Source organism: Euprymna scolopes, chromosome 38 (genome assembly GCF_053919585.1).
Source record: "Euprymna scolopes isolate OS-2025 chromosome 38, ASM5391958v1, whole genome shotgun sequence".
Lineage (NCBI taxonomy): Eukaryota > Metazoa > Mollusca > Cephalopoda > Sepiida > Sepiolidae > Euprymna > Euprymna scolopes.
The window spans coordinates 62,767,045-62,783,974 of record NC_136519.1 but is presented as its reverse complement, the minus strand read 5'-3'; the positions used below and the strand labels follow the sequence as shown (position 1 = coordinate 62,783,974).

General features: G+C 33.9%; 1 protein-coding gene across 3 annotated transcripts in view; it reads left to right on the top strand.

The window, feature by feature from the left end:
* The window catches only part of LOC145263171 (putative U3 small nucleolar RNA-associated protein 11), a 309,596-nt gene that overhangs the window by 152,342 nt on the left and 140,324 nt on the right, over positions 1–16,930 (top strand). For all 3 annotated transcript variants that reach the window (XM_080120209.1, XM_080120207.1, XM_080120208.1), the window contains exon 6: positions 7,723–7,853. In XM_080120209.1, the coding sequence (XP_079976335.1) occupies positions 7,723–7,853 (131 nt within the window). The remainder of the gene's footprint in view (positions 1–7,722; positions 7,854–16,930) is intronic.

Here is a 16,930-nt window from a genome sequence, read left to right as displayed (position 1 = left end):
TTAGATGCTTGTATGTGGCTTACAGAGGTATTTAGTTGGAGGGGGGCTTGCCACTCGAACTTAGTGTTATTGTTAGGGTTAAAGAGTGTTTTAGGAGGAGACTTGCCACACATAATTTGTATTAGAGGTGAAGTTAAGAGAGCTTTTTTTTAAAGAGAGCGTTCACTCATATTTACTGTTAGCGGTTCATAATTATTGGCTTTTGAAAAATAAATAATAGGTAAATAAGTCAGCAAATGTTATATTTAGTTTTAATTTAATAAGAAACTGCGTTGCGAAATTTCAAAGAAAATTCCATAAATTTGTTGATTTCTATTTTCGAGGTTGAAGGTGTTAATTTCGTAGGCCGTTTATACTACGCTGGAGCAGGTTGTAAAAATATCTTTCGCTTAATAAGTAGAAAAAAAAAAATAACGAAATAAAAAGCTTCCTAATTGTAGCTTGATGTGTTTTCTAACTGCTTTTAAAATTTCAAGAATATTGATATAGATTTTGAGGGTTTGTATTACTATACAGAGATTCGAAAAAGTTGTCAAAAAAAACAAATATATAACAAATAAATGTTATCAAAAGCAAGTTACTTTTCTACCTAACTGGATAATTTTTTAGTGTTTTTATTTAATGTAACATGTTTATTCAGCTTGAAAACAGTGTTTACCGATGTTTTGGAAAATTTAAAATGGCGCCCGACTCTCTTGAAACAGTAAGTTTGGGGAAAAGAGTTAAAAATAAAAAAGTAGACAAAATACTGCTAGAAACTCGCTCAATATATGTTACCGTGACATAGGCTGACATATATTTGGTGAGTTTTTAACAGTATTTTGTATAGTTTTTTTTTATTTTTAACTCCTTTTCTCAAACTTACCGTGTCAAAGAGAGTCGGGCCGGGCGCCATTTTTAATTTTCCAATACATCGGTAAACACTGTACGTTTTTCAAGCTGAATAAACATGTTACATTAAATAAAAACACTAGAAAATTATCCAGTTAGGTAGAAAAGTAACTTATCTTGCTTTGATAACATTTATTTGTTATATATTTGTTTTTTGACAACTTTTTTGAATCTATGTATAAACGAGATTTTGATACTTATTTTGATTTTGAAAAAAAAAGCATTTGTGGCTGTTTGCAGTAAAACATTGTTTTAATTCACTGTTCAAAACTAATTTAAAGAATAAAAGTGCATGCAAGCTATATATCTACAAAAGTTTATTTTGTTTTTTTTTAACCATGTTTTTAAATTTGACGAGAAATGTGAGAAATTGCAACAGATTCATAATGCCGAATTGGTTGGGATTGTTGTTATTATACATTCTGAAAACCGAATAGTTCTAAACTAATGTTATTCTGATAACAAAATAGCTCTAATTAAACATAAGAACATTTATAAAATATTCATATTTTCATGTTTTTCTTAATTCGTTCTGGAATAAAAATTAAAGAACGTGTGTTGTTTACACTGTGCTATCGCTGATTCTACAGGCTGGAGCTGCTGCTGCTGCTGCTGCTGCTTCTAGTAATACTAACTTCATTTGACCAAATTCGAGAAATAGAAACAATTTTTTTTTCGGGTAGGTCCTTTTAAATTATCAATTACCGCGGTCCTACTCAACATAAAATAATACTTTTAATTGATAAAGATAGTAAAAAGATTGACTGGGTGTCCGAAGAATTTTTTTTTTCAAAATGTTCGATACTTGTCATATTAAAGTCTTATTTTTAACACGACAAAAAAAGAAATGGTCAAAAATATTTCGGACACTTGACAGTATTAAGATTAACACCTCTACTGATTGGTTCCCAAATTTCATGACGAAATTCTTCATACAATCACGGTACGGACCTTTAGAAAACAGGGGGGGGGGGTCATTACAAAACCTTACCGAAAACTCCATTTTATGACGTTCACATTTTTATCACTTTATTTGCTTAAAACTCTTAAAATATATAATGTACATTCATATTTATTAATTCATTTGAAAGTATATTCATTTCCGAACAAAACAGTAGTAATTTGAAGACTTGAAGTGCTTTGGTTTAAAAAATATGGCTATTTTAGTAGAACTACCTTGAAATCTGTGATTATCCAAAGCGTTTTTTCGTCCGTGTGTATTACTAATATAATAGGTCTGGTTTAGTCTCCTGTAATTGGGATTCAACCTCTGGAAGGTTAGAACATAGACCCCTGATGTTGGAGAAGGAGACATTGGAAGTTGGAGATCCGGGTTTAATTGTGTATTTTTTCTTGAAACTTGTCATTATGGAGTTTTGGTATTTGTGGACTAGGTCGACAGACTTGCTTAGAGCAGGACACAGAGGGAAACTAAGAGAGAAAAAGAAATGAAGAAATTTATATATTTTTTTTTTTTTTTGTAGCACATAAGATAAAGCCGTAATAATTACCCACTAATATGGCATCAAGAGGCCCCCACCAGAAACTACTGCATGGTCCACAATCCAATCCAAATGGCAATACCGCAGCGCCAGTACTGCTGATAGGATAGCCTCCTTACTGGTTAATTCAAGGTTCGGGTCCATGGCTATCAGGTGGATAACGTCAGCCCAGATAAAACGTTTACCTCCAGCATCCTTACTAGTGTCATGGCTACAAGGATAGACATAAAAACAGAATATTTCCAACATCTCTGCCGACTGTTCGCGCAAAATACTGCCAACCTAGAATACAGCTTTTTCTTCTCCCTTTGTCAGAAAAATCACTCCTTAAAAAATAAGGACTGAGGAACAAATAAAGAGAAGCAAGAGTAACGGGAGCTGCCGATAACGCATCCACAATGCGTTCTCTACTCTCCATTAAAAAAAAAAATTATTTTATTAAGTATTCCAATTGGTAGTTTTAAGGGAAAGTATGGTGATAGATTCCCCTCTCACAAACTGAAAATGCCTAATCTATTTATGCAATCAACTTGATAGATATAATAAAGAACATTTATGAACGAGAAAAGCTATTATTAAATAAAACAATCAAAAAATATAAATTAAATACTGAAATGTAGTTATTAACATTTGAATCTAAAAAGATAAAAATTGATATAGCAACAACTTATCTTGAAAAGAGTTCCATCTCCAAAATGCAAACTGTTGAAGCGAAATTAGCTTTAAAAACATCAACGTTCCAAAGACATTTTTTTTTTTTTTAAATTAACCGTTAAAAAAAAAAAATGTGATCGGCTGAACTTCGGCTAGTGGCGTTTTAAGGAAATTGCGAGATAAAAGGAGGGGGGGGTCTGTAAGGAGAATATAATTGAGTTTAGTTGATCTTTAAGATCAACTTGGTAGATATAATAAACAACATGTATGGACAAAAAATCTATTATTAAATAAAACAATCAAAAAACAAAAATATAAATTAAATAGTGAAATAAAATGTAGTTATTAATATTTGAATCTAAAGATAAAAATTAAAGTTAATATTGCAACGACTTATCTCGCAAAATTTTTGTTTGAGACGAGATATGTTCATCTAAATTTAAAAGTTAAAAACTGCAAGAACTTTGTCAACCTGATAGTACAAAATGAATCTTTATTTGGCACAAAATTATTCTTTTCATGGCAATTGTAATTTAATTCCTTCCAGAAAATACTTTGCCCAGGTCTGAATTATTTTCAAATGATTGCCCTTTAAACAAGGATAAAACACAATATTCCTCATTTGTTTGGAAAAATAACAGCATAGTTTAAAGAGAAAAGTAAATTTAATTACACAACTGGGCAATATCATTTAGGTGCAGCTAAATATTCTATTTTCTTTAACTGTTTGGGGGTCTAATTTGATTTTATATTAAATCATTGATTTTAAATGGAAGCAATTAAATGTCAATGTAATTTCTGGTTATATCTGCATTTCAAGTTACTATATTCTTCTCTTTTTTCATGTGTGCAAAACATTGGAATGTCAGAACATGTGCCATTTCTCGTTGACCCATTTACATCATAATCCCATGACTTCAACGAAAATGACTGTCAGTTTTCCCATCATTAAGAAAACTTTTCATACATAAAGTCGGATTTTATCTTGTCGCCCCTTTACCATCCACACTGTCCATTCTTTGTGTCAGCCAGGACGAGGGAAGGAAGGACCGCGGGCATTAGCACTGACTGCTGCTGATTTCTTACCCCTTTTTTTGCCATGTGCCCTTCGTACGTAATCTGTTGGAGAGTCATGCTGTCTTGACCTGAAAGTCGACATCTAAGCTTCATTTTGTGATTTCACTTGATCGCCATGAGAAAACATTTGTCATTGCATACGGCTTTTCACATCATTTTCCTCATCTCACCATCACATGATTTTCCTCATCTCACCATCACATGATTTTCCTCATCTCACCATCACATGATTTTCCTCATCTCACCATCACATGATTTTCCTCATCTCACCATCACATGATTTTCCTCATCTCACCATCACATGATTTTCCTCATCTCACCATCACATGATTTTCCTCATCTCACCATCACATGATTTTCCTCATCTCACCATCACATGATTTTCCTCATCTCACCATCACATAATCAAAAAGAAAAGACATTTTATTATGAAAGGATATGCATTTGCCTTGCTCTCCTCTCTGGCAACAAATTCGATGGATAGTGTTGGGATACTTAGAAAATTAGATTCTCATCAAATATATTTATATTTTCTTATGCTCTTGTCTCGTTATAACGAAGAATGGTTACGCAATAGAAGAAAAAATTTTGGTCCTCTGGTTCAAACACATGTAGCTTTTCCTCAGACATAAAATGTGAATAGACAGATAAACGCTCCATGAAGAAAAATGGAACACCAACAAAAAAATTTGATATTAACAAAAACTACAAGATCTATTATACAATAGGTATGGGGCAAGATAAAATAAAATAATCAAAAATAATATGGCCAGAGTGTGTAAAAAAAATATATAAATGAACTGAGTGAAAACACACACACACACACACATATATATATCTATATATATAAAAGGCAAAATGTGTGTGACCATTTTGTGTATGTCTTCAAAAGGCTTTTCTCGCACACGGTTCCGGGGTCGTTACGATCGCTTACAACTGTTTATATGGGTCCTAAATAATAATATGTACGATTTGGGAAAGCGCGTAGCGTATAGATTTATTTACGTCGACTTTTACAAAATTATTGCTATTTTGGCTTCTCGCATGTTGATGACGCTTTTTCGTATAAAAAGCGAAACGAATTCAAAGTTAACAAGTCGTCGGCATTGCGCCGGGAAAATGTCCAGAAGCAATCGGCTTTGATCGATGTTGTACATCAGACAATTGCTATTCAATTTGGGCAATTGGGAGCTGGTATCCCCATCTCCCCAACAACTGTTGGGGGAAAATTTGGGTAAAAATTTGCGTGACTTCTATTTGACCTTCTTAATTAGGTCAAATGGAAGCAGCAGAGTTAACTTTTATTGCGCATGCCTGTTTTTATAGTTACATAAATAAATTCAAGCCTGCTTAGCATTGTCTGTCGCCGTGGCTCAATGGTTAACGTAGCACGGCTTTTTTTTTTTTTCACACATTAATTTCCAACTCAAGGGTACGGGTTCGATTCTCATACTTACCTACCAAAACATTTTTTTTTATTATTTAACCCCCCCCCCCCCCCCCCGGAGTTTTTCGATTTACATCAAGACACCCGGGCATCGCCGGGTACCCCCCCCCCCGCTAGTATATATATAAAGCTGAATGTGTGTGTGTGTGTGTGTGTGTCTGGTCACGAATAGGCTCCTACATGGTTGACTAATTTTAAAAAACTGATCACATATAATGATAGAAGATGTATCGAGACACAGGAATGGGTGTGTTTGATCTAGCAGAATGGTGGTTCATTAAAATTGTGGTCCACAAAGTATAGAAATAAAAAATTTCAAAATTAAAAAAAAAACGTTTACAAGTGTTTTTGATATAGATGTACATAAGAATACTTTGATAAGTATGTTTTAACTTAAATAGAGATGGTATAATAAAATTATGGGGTCTGCATTTGCGCCTGGCCTCCATAGAATGCAAATAGGCACAAACTTTAATAAAGACTTTTCATATCTATCTGCGTAAGTATACTTTGATAATTATGTTTCAGTTTGAAGAAATATGGTATAATAAAATTATGGGGTGTTCGTTCGCACCTGACCTCCATAGAATGGAAATATGTCACAGTTTAACAAGGTTTTTTAATATAGTTACACAGAATATTGTTCCATAATAGTCAAGATTTTTGACATATAGTTTCAGCCACAACTACTAAGTTGCTCGGAAATCCACACAGATGATTTGTTTATAATGGTGAAGGCTTTGTGTAGAATCAACCACACTTTTTCGTATTATTGCTAACCTTTGTTAGTGCAGATGACTGCCACAGGACAGAGTATACAGTAGACCGCAGGTTTTTACATCAGTTTCCTTCTCCTAGATGCCAATTTTAATGAAGACTAGGGGTGTATCTCTCCCAGTGAATTAATGTGTCCCCAGTTACCAACTTGGAAATTTCTATGATTCTGCATGGTACATACAGTTCCTAGCCTTCCCAAATGGTCACCCATCTGTTAATGGCCAGACTTAACGTTGCTTAACTTTACTGATCTGGTGAAAACTGGTGGGTAAACGTGATTGTTCTGTATATCTGTATGTACAGCGCATAGAAATTTCCAGGGGGCGCATTAATTCACTGGGAGAGATGCACTCTCAGTCTTCATTAAGACCTGCATCTACGAGAAGAAAAACTGATGTAAAAATTTACGGTCTACTGTATGCTCTGTCTTGTGGCCGACAAAGATTAACAGTTGTACCAAAAAAGTGTGTTTGGTTCTACATAAAGCCTTCACCACTACAAATAAATCTGTGTGGATTTCCGAGCAACTTAGTTGTGGTGGAAGCTCATCAGTCGAAATCGACAGGAGAGTCCATCATCATATAAAAGAGAGTAAAAGAGATATTGTGAGTCTGGTGAGATGGTAGCTTTTAGAGCTAATGATTGAAGCATCTCCATGAATGTGTAGTTTTTAAAATATTTGTATAAATAAAACTATATACTAGCAGTATAAACCTAGCATTTTCTGTGTTGGTGAAAGGTTTCTTAGAAAAAAAAATCTTATTTTAAACATTGTCAGGTTTAGTGTTTGCGCCTTGAAAGAAAAGTTGAAAAGTAAACTTTGCAATGTAAGATGAATAAAAAAAAATTAAGCACAGTGATGTTTTTAAAAAAATAATTTTTTTTTTAATTTTCAATGTTTCTTTATCTGTTCAAGAGATTATGTTCTATGCCATTTTTTAAAATCTATCTCTAGACGAACAGTTCGCATTTCTTACATTACTGTAAAATAGAAAAGTCTTTTTTTTTTTAATTTTAAATATTAAATATTAATAAAAAATAATTGTTTGTTTTTATCAAAAAAGGATAAGATTTCTACATCAGGGCCATCTTTTAATCGTAAGTGGTGTCGATGTCTAAGGACAGAATCCTGGTGGCTGAGTAAGTCACATGATTTGCAACACTTTGATCCTTGGTTGGAGGTTGGATAGACCCAATCTGACCAAGCAGCTAATTTGAATACAAAAAATTATACCTACATCTGCTTTACTATCCTCATATCCATGTGAAACTTTTGACCATGTCTTCTTTTCTGTTTTTCTTTCCTTTTCTCTTTTTTCTTTCCCTTTATAATAAATTTTGTAATTTTTTTTTAAATTTTATTTTTCATCTCAGCAAAAATGTTTGATGCTGCAAAACATTTCCAAACACTTCCTGAACTAGTTGGTCGCAAGCATAATAGAATCCGAACGGATCAGCTAGAACACATCAACATGAATAAAGATCTGACAGCCGAAAATGTTGAGGTAAATTCAGTAACATCTTTTTAATGTTGAGGTAAATTCAGTAACATCTTTTTATCAGCTCAGGAATCTTTTTTTTCATGAAAGGGCACTGTCCCCTTTTGCCTGCTAAGAGTTGTGTACTCTTAGAATTCTGTTGATTATAATGCTCAGTCAACCAGTTTAAAATCTAGATTTTACATTTTCATCTCAATGAACAATGCAAATTCAAAAATGCTTTTAGTTCTTTTTTTTTTTTCTTGTTTTTTTGTTTTCATTCTTGCTCGTAGTTGTTTCACAAACTAATTTTTTTTTTCTTTCTATTATATTGAACCAATTGTCAGGGAAGTCAAAGGTAATGATAAAGATGGTTTAAAAAAAAATAAGATGTTACTTTTTTATTATTTTTCTATTTTGTGATTGATATCCGAGGCAACACCAGGTCGTCTGATTTTTGTTCATGATTTTTTTTTTTTTTCCTTTGAATAATTTTTTCCCCACTCTTCAAACGTCTATTTTATTTGTTATTTATTCTTAATTTTATAGTTGCAATTGTTTTGTATGTAGAATCTCCCAAACATACATTCAAATATGGTACATGTTGACCTCTGGCAACTCATAACCTCTGTATTCTGTGAAAGATTTTTGTAGATGAAAATCTTTTTCGGGGTTGTCATTTTGGGGGTCTTGCATTTGAGTCAGATTAACAGCTGAAACTGTTTTTCATTGAACATCAGCAAAAGTTTGCAGTTAATGTGCATTAACAAGATATGTCTTATTTGTGTGCCAATTTTTGAAACAATTCTATGGACAGAAAGAGAATTAGCATTCCAATGTTAATGCGTGTTTATACCTTTAATATTTTTATACTCAAAGTTAAAAATGAAAAAGAAAACACTCAAAACTGACTAACCAAAGAAAGAAACTTTTCTTTTCCAATTTTTATATTGCATACCTTATGTTCAGATTAAAATGTGCAGGGTTAAATTTGAGTGGATATTCTTGAATTTTCGCAAACAGCTAAACCTGCATGACAAGTTTTGATGTCATGTAATGTGGGTTTTTATGACCTCTAGGACCAAAGTTAACTAAGAATATTTCAAAATTGATAAGTCGACATGCATCATTAAATTTCATAGAGATAATATTTTAACAATTATTTTTATGTATAATATGTAAATATTAGATATTTTTTTAATGGTGTGCAAATTTCTTTAAAACCTTATGTTTGGTTGAATTCAACAAATTAATTTCTTAATGAATAGTGAATTCACATTCCCTTTAGAAAATTTTAATGACTAATTTTATTTACTGTTTTCATTTTATTACTTTTTCCTTCTGAGTTTGTCAATTAAAAAAATAATTTGTTTTTTAAAGTACATTCATTAGAATTTAATTCATAATTCAGTTTTTTTAAATTGAAAATATAATTGCACTGTTTAAATGAAACTAGGAATATAAAAAGAGGCCTCTATTCTGTCTTGACAGACAATGGAGATCCCTTGTAAAAGTGCTTATGTATCTAATTGTAGCAAGGGTTGCACAATACTCAAACACACTTATGAATTAGCACTGCCTTATTTCAGTGGCAAGAAGTCTAGGACAACTGAAAACAATGCCGAGATAAACAGAGCACATATAGCATCTGTTCTTCCCAAATGGTCACCGATTTTTGTATGACTAACTTCAATGATCTTGATGTAAAATATTAATCTTTTTTATTAAAATAAGAAAACCTTTTCATGAATTATACATACCTAAAGTTTGTTTTTAAAAAGAAAAGCACAACTATTTGTATTTTTAATTCATATTTAGCATATCTATCAATTTGTGATTTTATGCAATGTGATTTTTTTTTTATTATAAAAATAAACTATAAATTAAGAGTCTGGAAAAATTGAAAAATAAAAACTGATAAACTATGAATTAAAGATACAATTGTATTTCTTTTTCTTTTTTTTTTTTTTTCTTTAATGAAACTGGGATTATATATAAAAACACTGTTTCTTTACCAATATCGAAAAACGTTTTCATAATATTTAAAGAGAACGCCTTGTTTACATACCATAAAAAAATGAAATAAAAACCGTTATTTGTACTTTTAATTCATATTTATTTTATAATACTAATTGGTTTGGTTTCATCTGCAATGTTTTTGCATTTTTTTAACAAAGTTACTTATTAGAAAAAGAGTAGTCATATAAAATTTAAATAAATTTTTATCATACTTTTAATTCTCAGTCTTTAATTTATTTGTTTCCCCCGGAGAGCAGTGTTAGACACAAAATCTGTCTTTAATGTGGGAAAATTTAGCTTAAAAAGAGGCACTAGGGGCACTCTAGATAAAGAAAATTTAGCTTAAAAAGAGGCACTCTAAATGGAAAAAATTTAGCTTCTTAAAAGGGCAAAAATTTAAATTGCTAAGATTTTTAAGGATTTCTTCATTGACAAGAGATTAAGGACAGAAATTACACTTTGAAAAAATTTATTCATTTCAAAAACTGTTATATTTATCAAAACAAATTAGACACAAGGCCATTTAAGTGTGCAGGGGGGAGGTTGTAATCATACTTATCAGTGTCACTAATATGTCTAACATCACCATAATACCAGTCTTATTAAAGATTCCCAAATTGTTTTTTAATAAATATATACATAAATAGTTTTTATTAAGAATAATTCCATTTTATCCAACAACCCCAACTACTTGATTAGCGGATTTTTGGTGGGCTCCTTCACTAATCACCTATGGAGTTCCTTCTTATAAGTCAGAAAGGTCGCTGGACCTCAGAAGCTTCTTCAGCGCAGCTTGGCACTCTCTGAAGAACTATTATCACCCCTCAGCCTGCAACAACTCTTCTCAACGATCATGGAGTAGGTCAGGAAAGGTGCTACCGAGTACAAGGTTATACGCATATTTCTCTAATATTCAACTCAGAAAAGTCGGCCTCTTAGCATCTTGATGATACACCAAGTTGGGCATTCCCAAGCCTTTCTCACATGGGCGTTGTACACAGACCTGTCTGCAAGCCCAATGCCTCTTCCTGTCCCAAGAAGGTGTTGGAGAGCTTTTAGGTATTTTTCAGGCAGAGAAAGTGCAGCCAATTGATACAGGATGAGAGGAAAGATGCAAGTGCACACACCTCTACTCTTCTCTTTAAGGAAAGTTTCTTTTGAAGCCAAGAATTGAACAATGCTTCAACCTTTGACTGTACCTCCAACTAATACTTTACAAGCTGGAATTCTGGTCCTAACCACATGACAAGGATTCAAACCAGGCCATCTGTCTAGCTGAAAGGCCTAGGAAGGGTGGTAACACCACTTCAGACACCCAACCGCAAACTTGCTGCAGTTGATTTTGGCACTGTGATCATCTCGTAACGATTAAGAATTTGTCACCATCTTGATGTTTTGAAAGCACTACACAAAGCCAATGATGTCATCGGCAAACATGGAGACTCTTGCCTCTTCTCGTCTTAGCTTGCAAAGTAGTGATTCCAAGGTAAGGCAGGGGTGACAGCAGACATCCCTGATGCACTCACTGGGAAATAGCAAGATTTTGAGCACTTTCTGTTAACCCGTATCACTTATCCGCATGCAATACTTTTACACAGCTCTGTTTGTCCAAGTTGATAAAATAATTAAAAAGCAAAAAAATTCAACTTGTAATGTTAATCCTAGTTTTGTTGCACCTGAAAGTTGTGAAACTATGAAATTTTTTGTTAAACTATGAAAGTTATTGTTCAAGTGAAAAACTTATGCTATTCTTTTTTATACTTGTTTATAAAGTATTAGGAAAGTGTAATTTGAATGTAGATTCTTCTTTGATTTTTATGAATCTTAGAATCTTCCCAGCCCTTATAATATTAGGAGAAAAAAAGGTTAAAAATGTAGAATTATTAAATTTCCCTAACCGGTCCTTAATTGCTTTGTATCTTAGATAACTTTTCTTGAAATTTCAATTTTTTTTTTTTTTTTTTTTTGCACAAAATTTTTCAATATACATAAGAGCTGTGTCTACCAATGCCAACCTCCCTCCTTCATCTTCCACACTTCTTCTTCTCTGGGACACAAATCACAGATCAGCATTAATGAAATCATCAGTCAAGTGTGAAATGATAAAAACTCTTTTTTTCACTCCTCTGCTAGAATAAAAAAGAGATGATTAAAGAAATCAAGTAATTTCCACAAGAAAAATGGATAATAATTTGGGGAATGGGTCTGATGAGGGTGGAGAAAATAGATGAAATGTTAGGTTGCAAAAAATGTTATCTTTTGTTTTTTTATTTTGTTTTTTTTTTTATTGCTTTTGGTCCATTGAAGTAAAACACCCCATCCTCCACACTTCCTTTCAGGTTGGAAATGGTCCATGTTTTTTTTTTTTTTTTTTTCTCTGCTTTGCTGATGCTTCTGTCTTTTCAATTGTGAAAATGAAAATCTCATGACAACATTCAGTCAAGGAGAAAACATGGCCAATAATTGTGTCAAAGCCTTGTGATCATGGATCCCTAACATTAGGCGTGCACAACACTCAATATTATCCATCGATTGGATCAATGCCTGATAAATGCACTGTGCACTCATTTATTTCTCTGAATTCAAAAGTGGCCCCAACACTGAAAGACCGCCATTTTCAACTTATGTTTTTGGTTGGGTAGGGTGGTGTTTAGAGCAACAGAATTCAACTGGGAAAATAAGACAATTGTAGATATCAAGATTGTTTAGCAATAAAAATACTATTTCAAATCATTTTTGGTTGGGTAGAGTGGTGTTTAGAGCAACAGAATTCAACTGGGAAAATAAGACAATTGTAGATATCAAGATTGTTTAGCAATAAAAATACTATTTCAAATCATTTTTAGTGTGCTGAGTGATGAACCGTCTCTTCTGGGGATGAGTGAAATGTCTGCTTGCTATAAGCAAAATGGTTAAAATGAAAATGTTATTTTTCCATATGCATGACAAATCAGAACATGCTATTTTTCGTTATGTGTGACAGACTAAACCTATTTAAAATTTAAGCTTGACAAACAGACCAACAGACATAAAACTTATGGAGATGTTTGGACAAATCTGAAAATATATTGTACCTTAAACAAATAACTTGTACATGAAAAACCAACTGTCAGTCTCTCTCACCTTGTCTTGGTTATGCCCTAATCATAACTCAACACTTTTGTTGCTCAATTTAACAAATTGATTTCATTAGTTCTGCTTCCCTCTCGGTTTTCAATGCATCCATCTGATCTCTGTCCATTTGTCACACTCAACATACAGCATCAGATGGCAGACATTCTTAGCATATTTTGATTTATTTGTCTTCTTTTCATATATACCTAAATCAGGCAAATGAATTTTATTTTTTCTTTACAAAAATGAAAACTAATGATATCTTGTGGAACTTACAAGTTAAAAATTATCAACGGCATAACCCGCAAGCTGGGTTGTGGTAACTATTGTTTACTTGGTCTTGAAAGGTCATCCGCCCAGACAAAACTTCATGTTTGTGAACATGCACCATGTGTACTCACTAGCCATGATCCTATCACATGTTATGTCAAACTAAAGTTGTCTTTCGATTCACTCGCTCAGTGGTGCAACAAAGAATTTCTATCCCAAAACCACACAAATTCAATTTATAAACCATAATGTTAAATGGTAGGTTTGCAGATATTTGCTACACCAGCACACTTAAGTCCCATTACAGAGTCCTTTGGTCAAGGGATCTAACCAACCAGATGCCTTGTCATGGGGCATCAGAATACACCTACTGCCCCCCCCTTCAGAGGGTAAAAGTTCCTCAATGGGGCTATCTGTTGGCCGTGGGTGGCAACTAGTGACACCTTGGGATGGAAACCTGGTGGTCTTGAAGGACAAGTTCAAGAACACATCACTTTGGTCCTTATCTCGGCTAGATAGGCAGTCAAAGGGGCCTTATCCGATCAATCGGCTGGTCAGGTCAAGCCCAAGATCTACTATTAATGGCTTAGATTAAATAAATTGAGAATTCTAAAAACTAATAAAAGAAATCCTCTTGCAAAAAAAAACACAAACCAACAAACCTCCTGCCCCCAAAGCAAACGTTTGAAGGCGCTGGCTAAGGGTCAATCAGCAAGTGAAGAACAGAATTCTGACAGGCTACGAACTCAACTTTTTTCACTCAAGATTTGGGAAATGAAACAAATCTAGTGACAGATGATCAGGATTACCCACTTAGTATACTGCCTGTGTAGCCCTGACTCTGTCAAGGTTTCCCCTTTTGACAAGTCCCAATATTGGGCTCCACGGTGGGTGGGGGAACACAGGCAAAGAAAGTACTATGTAAACTTATGTCGAAACAAAAAAAACAAAAACACTCTTTATCAGGTTCCGAAAGTAAAGAAAATCCAGATTTCCACAAGTTTGATGTAATAGTCACTGGCAGAAACTCTGATGTCAAAAATATCTCCTTTTCTTATTGAAAAATTCTAACAAGTAAAATAAAGGAAAAAATGGTAAAAAAAAAAAAAAACGATGGCAACGCACTGATTGAAATCGAAATGATAAGCCAAAGCCTAAACTTAGAAAATATGAAAACTTTTCATTACATTAACATTAAATACAATACTTATCCAATCCAAAGGAGTCATCTGAAGCCGGGAACTATCACTTGCTTCACCAGAAGAAATCCGGAATGAACTGAACAAACAAAGAGTCATTAATTATAAAAGAATCTATACAAAAAAAAAACTCAGAAAAAATACCAACCAATGCTTATGTTATTACATTTAACACTCCAAAAATTCCACCTAAAATTAAAATTGTTTACATCATAGAACCAGTTGAAATATACATCCCAGATCCTCTGAGATGTTTCACTTGTCAAAAATTCGGTCACCATAGAGATACCTGCAGAGGTCATCCCACGTGTGTTAAATGTGGCTCTAAAGAAACAAGTCACAACGAACAAGAATGTCACAAGTTCAAATGTATAAATTGCCAAGACGAGCAACCTGCCTATTCTAAAAACTGAACGATGGAAAATTGAAAAAGAAATCTTAGCCATAAAGCATAAGCGAAATATAGAGGCGAAGACAATAGTGGAAGGACTCATAAAAAATAAAATGCAAAAATAACAGCAAAAAACAAATCCCAGCAACCAGTCTGATAAATACCAGAAACTTATCGAAAAACTTGTACATTTAGAACCAAATGAATTACTTAACTTCCAAAAAAAACTAAAAATACAACACTTTCAAAAACTAGAAAAATCAAAACCAGAAACTAGAAAAGAACCCATTAAAGTATTTGTTTCTTTCCAAACCCCCCCCCCCCCCCGCCCTCTTAGAGGTCAATGTTCTCAAGAACAAACTTTCTTAAAACCAAATAATAAACCAGCAAAACAAAAAATAGACTGGTGCTACCAGATCAGGCTGTCTATTGGCTTCCTGAGACGAAATGCACCTACATCGATTTTCTGTTTTTTGTTTTTCTATTCTCTTTTGTAAAACTTAATTATGTTCTGCAAAAAACAACAGCCCCCTTGCCCTTCCCTTCTCCTTTTTCCTTTCCTATTTCCCAACCCCGTTGGTGGGGCATTAGAATACACCAACTGCGCCCCCCCCTGCAGAGAGTAAAAGTCCCTCAATGTTGGCGACCCGTAATGCTCTAGAATGGGATCCTGGTGGCTGAGTATCTCATGACCCAGACCCAAGTGGCCATGAGTTTACAGCACTCCACTTTGGCACTTCGGTTATATGGGCGGTCGGGAAGGCCCGACCCGATCAATCGACTAGTTATGCCAAGCCCTAATAATGGTAAACCCTCACAAAAAGAAATACAAATACACCACGCACAAACACCTTTAAAGAACAAAAATATACTGATACTAGAAGGTGATGGCAAGGGCCAATCAAATAGTGAAACCTGATGCGACAACACCCCTTTATTATAACTTGCTGGGTCCAAGTAAATGAAGAAACCGTCATAAGCAGATACACTCACTGTTTGAGTATATCATCCTTGTGGGGTTTCCCCCCAACCATCTCCCAATTTAGGGCTCCGAGGAGGGTGGGGAGAAAGGATGATGAAGAAAAAAAAAATATAATTTATGGCTTCTAAAAAAATAAAACGACCCCATCCAGAAAGTGAAGATGAATCAGACTCAGATATAGAACTAGACAATCAGAGAATATTCCCAAGGTTCATTGTTTTGGAATCTATGGAGGGCAGTACTCCAATCACCAAATTGTCCTCATTCATTATTGAAAAAGAAATTAGATTGATAACCATACTACACAAATCAAAAAACTAAAAAAACAACACCCTCCTAATAGAAGTACCAAACAAACTCTCAGCAAATACACTCCTAAATCAAAACCACATCCACAACCTCAAAATAAAAGCCTACCCCAACATCACCTTGAATTCTTCAAAGGGTGTGATAAAGAGCCCAGAACTAGCACTCTGCTTGCCAGAACAAATTAAAAATACCTTAAAGGAGCAAGGAGTCACAGAAATCAAAAGAATAAGCATTAAAAAAAAATAACCAAACTATCCCAACAAACACCTATATCTTAAATTTCAATACCCCCCCAAACCTCCCACAGAAATAAAAATTGGCTATATTATAGAAAAAGTAGAAATCTATATTCCAAACCTATTACGATGCCACAATTGCCATAAATTCGGCCACCACAAAGATAGATGCACCAGACCACCAACATGCATAAATTGTGGTGGAATTGAGGAACACGTAAACTGTGAAATGCTAGCAAAATGTGCAAACTGCAAGCAAAACCACGCAGCTGATTCAAAGGAATGCGAAGTTTGGAAAAACTTATAACAAAAATCAAACACACCAGAAATCTACCATATCCGGAGGCAAGAAGACTAGTTGAGCACACCAGATTCCCCAACATACTCAAGTATTGTCAAAACCACAACTAGCCCGACCTCAAAACAAGAGACAGTACAAAACAACCTAATTGAACTAATGAAAGAATTAAAGTTACTAGTGGGGACATTAAAGGAAAACATAACTAAATTAACTAAATGGGGCCTGAAGGAGAATCCCCAGTCCCAGAGAGATGAGGCTGAAACTCCAAACTTATGGGATACTA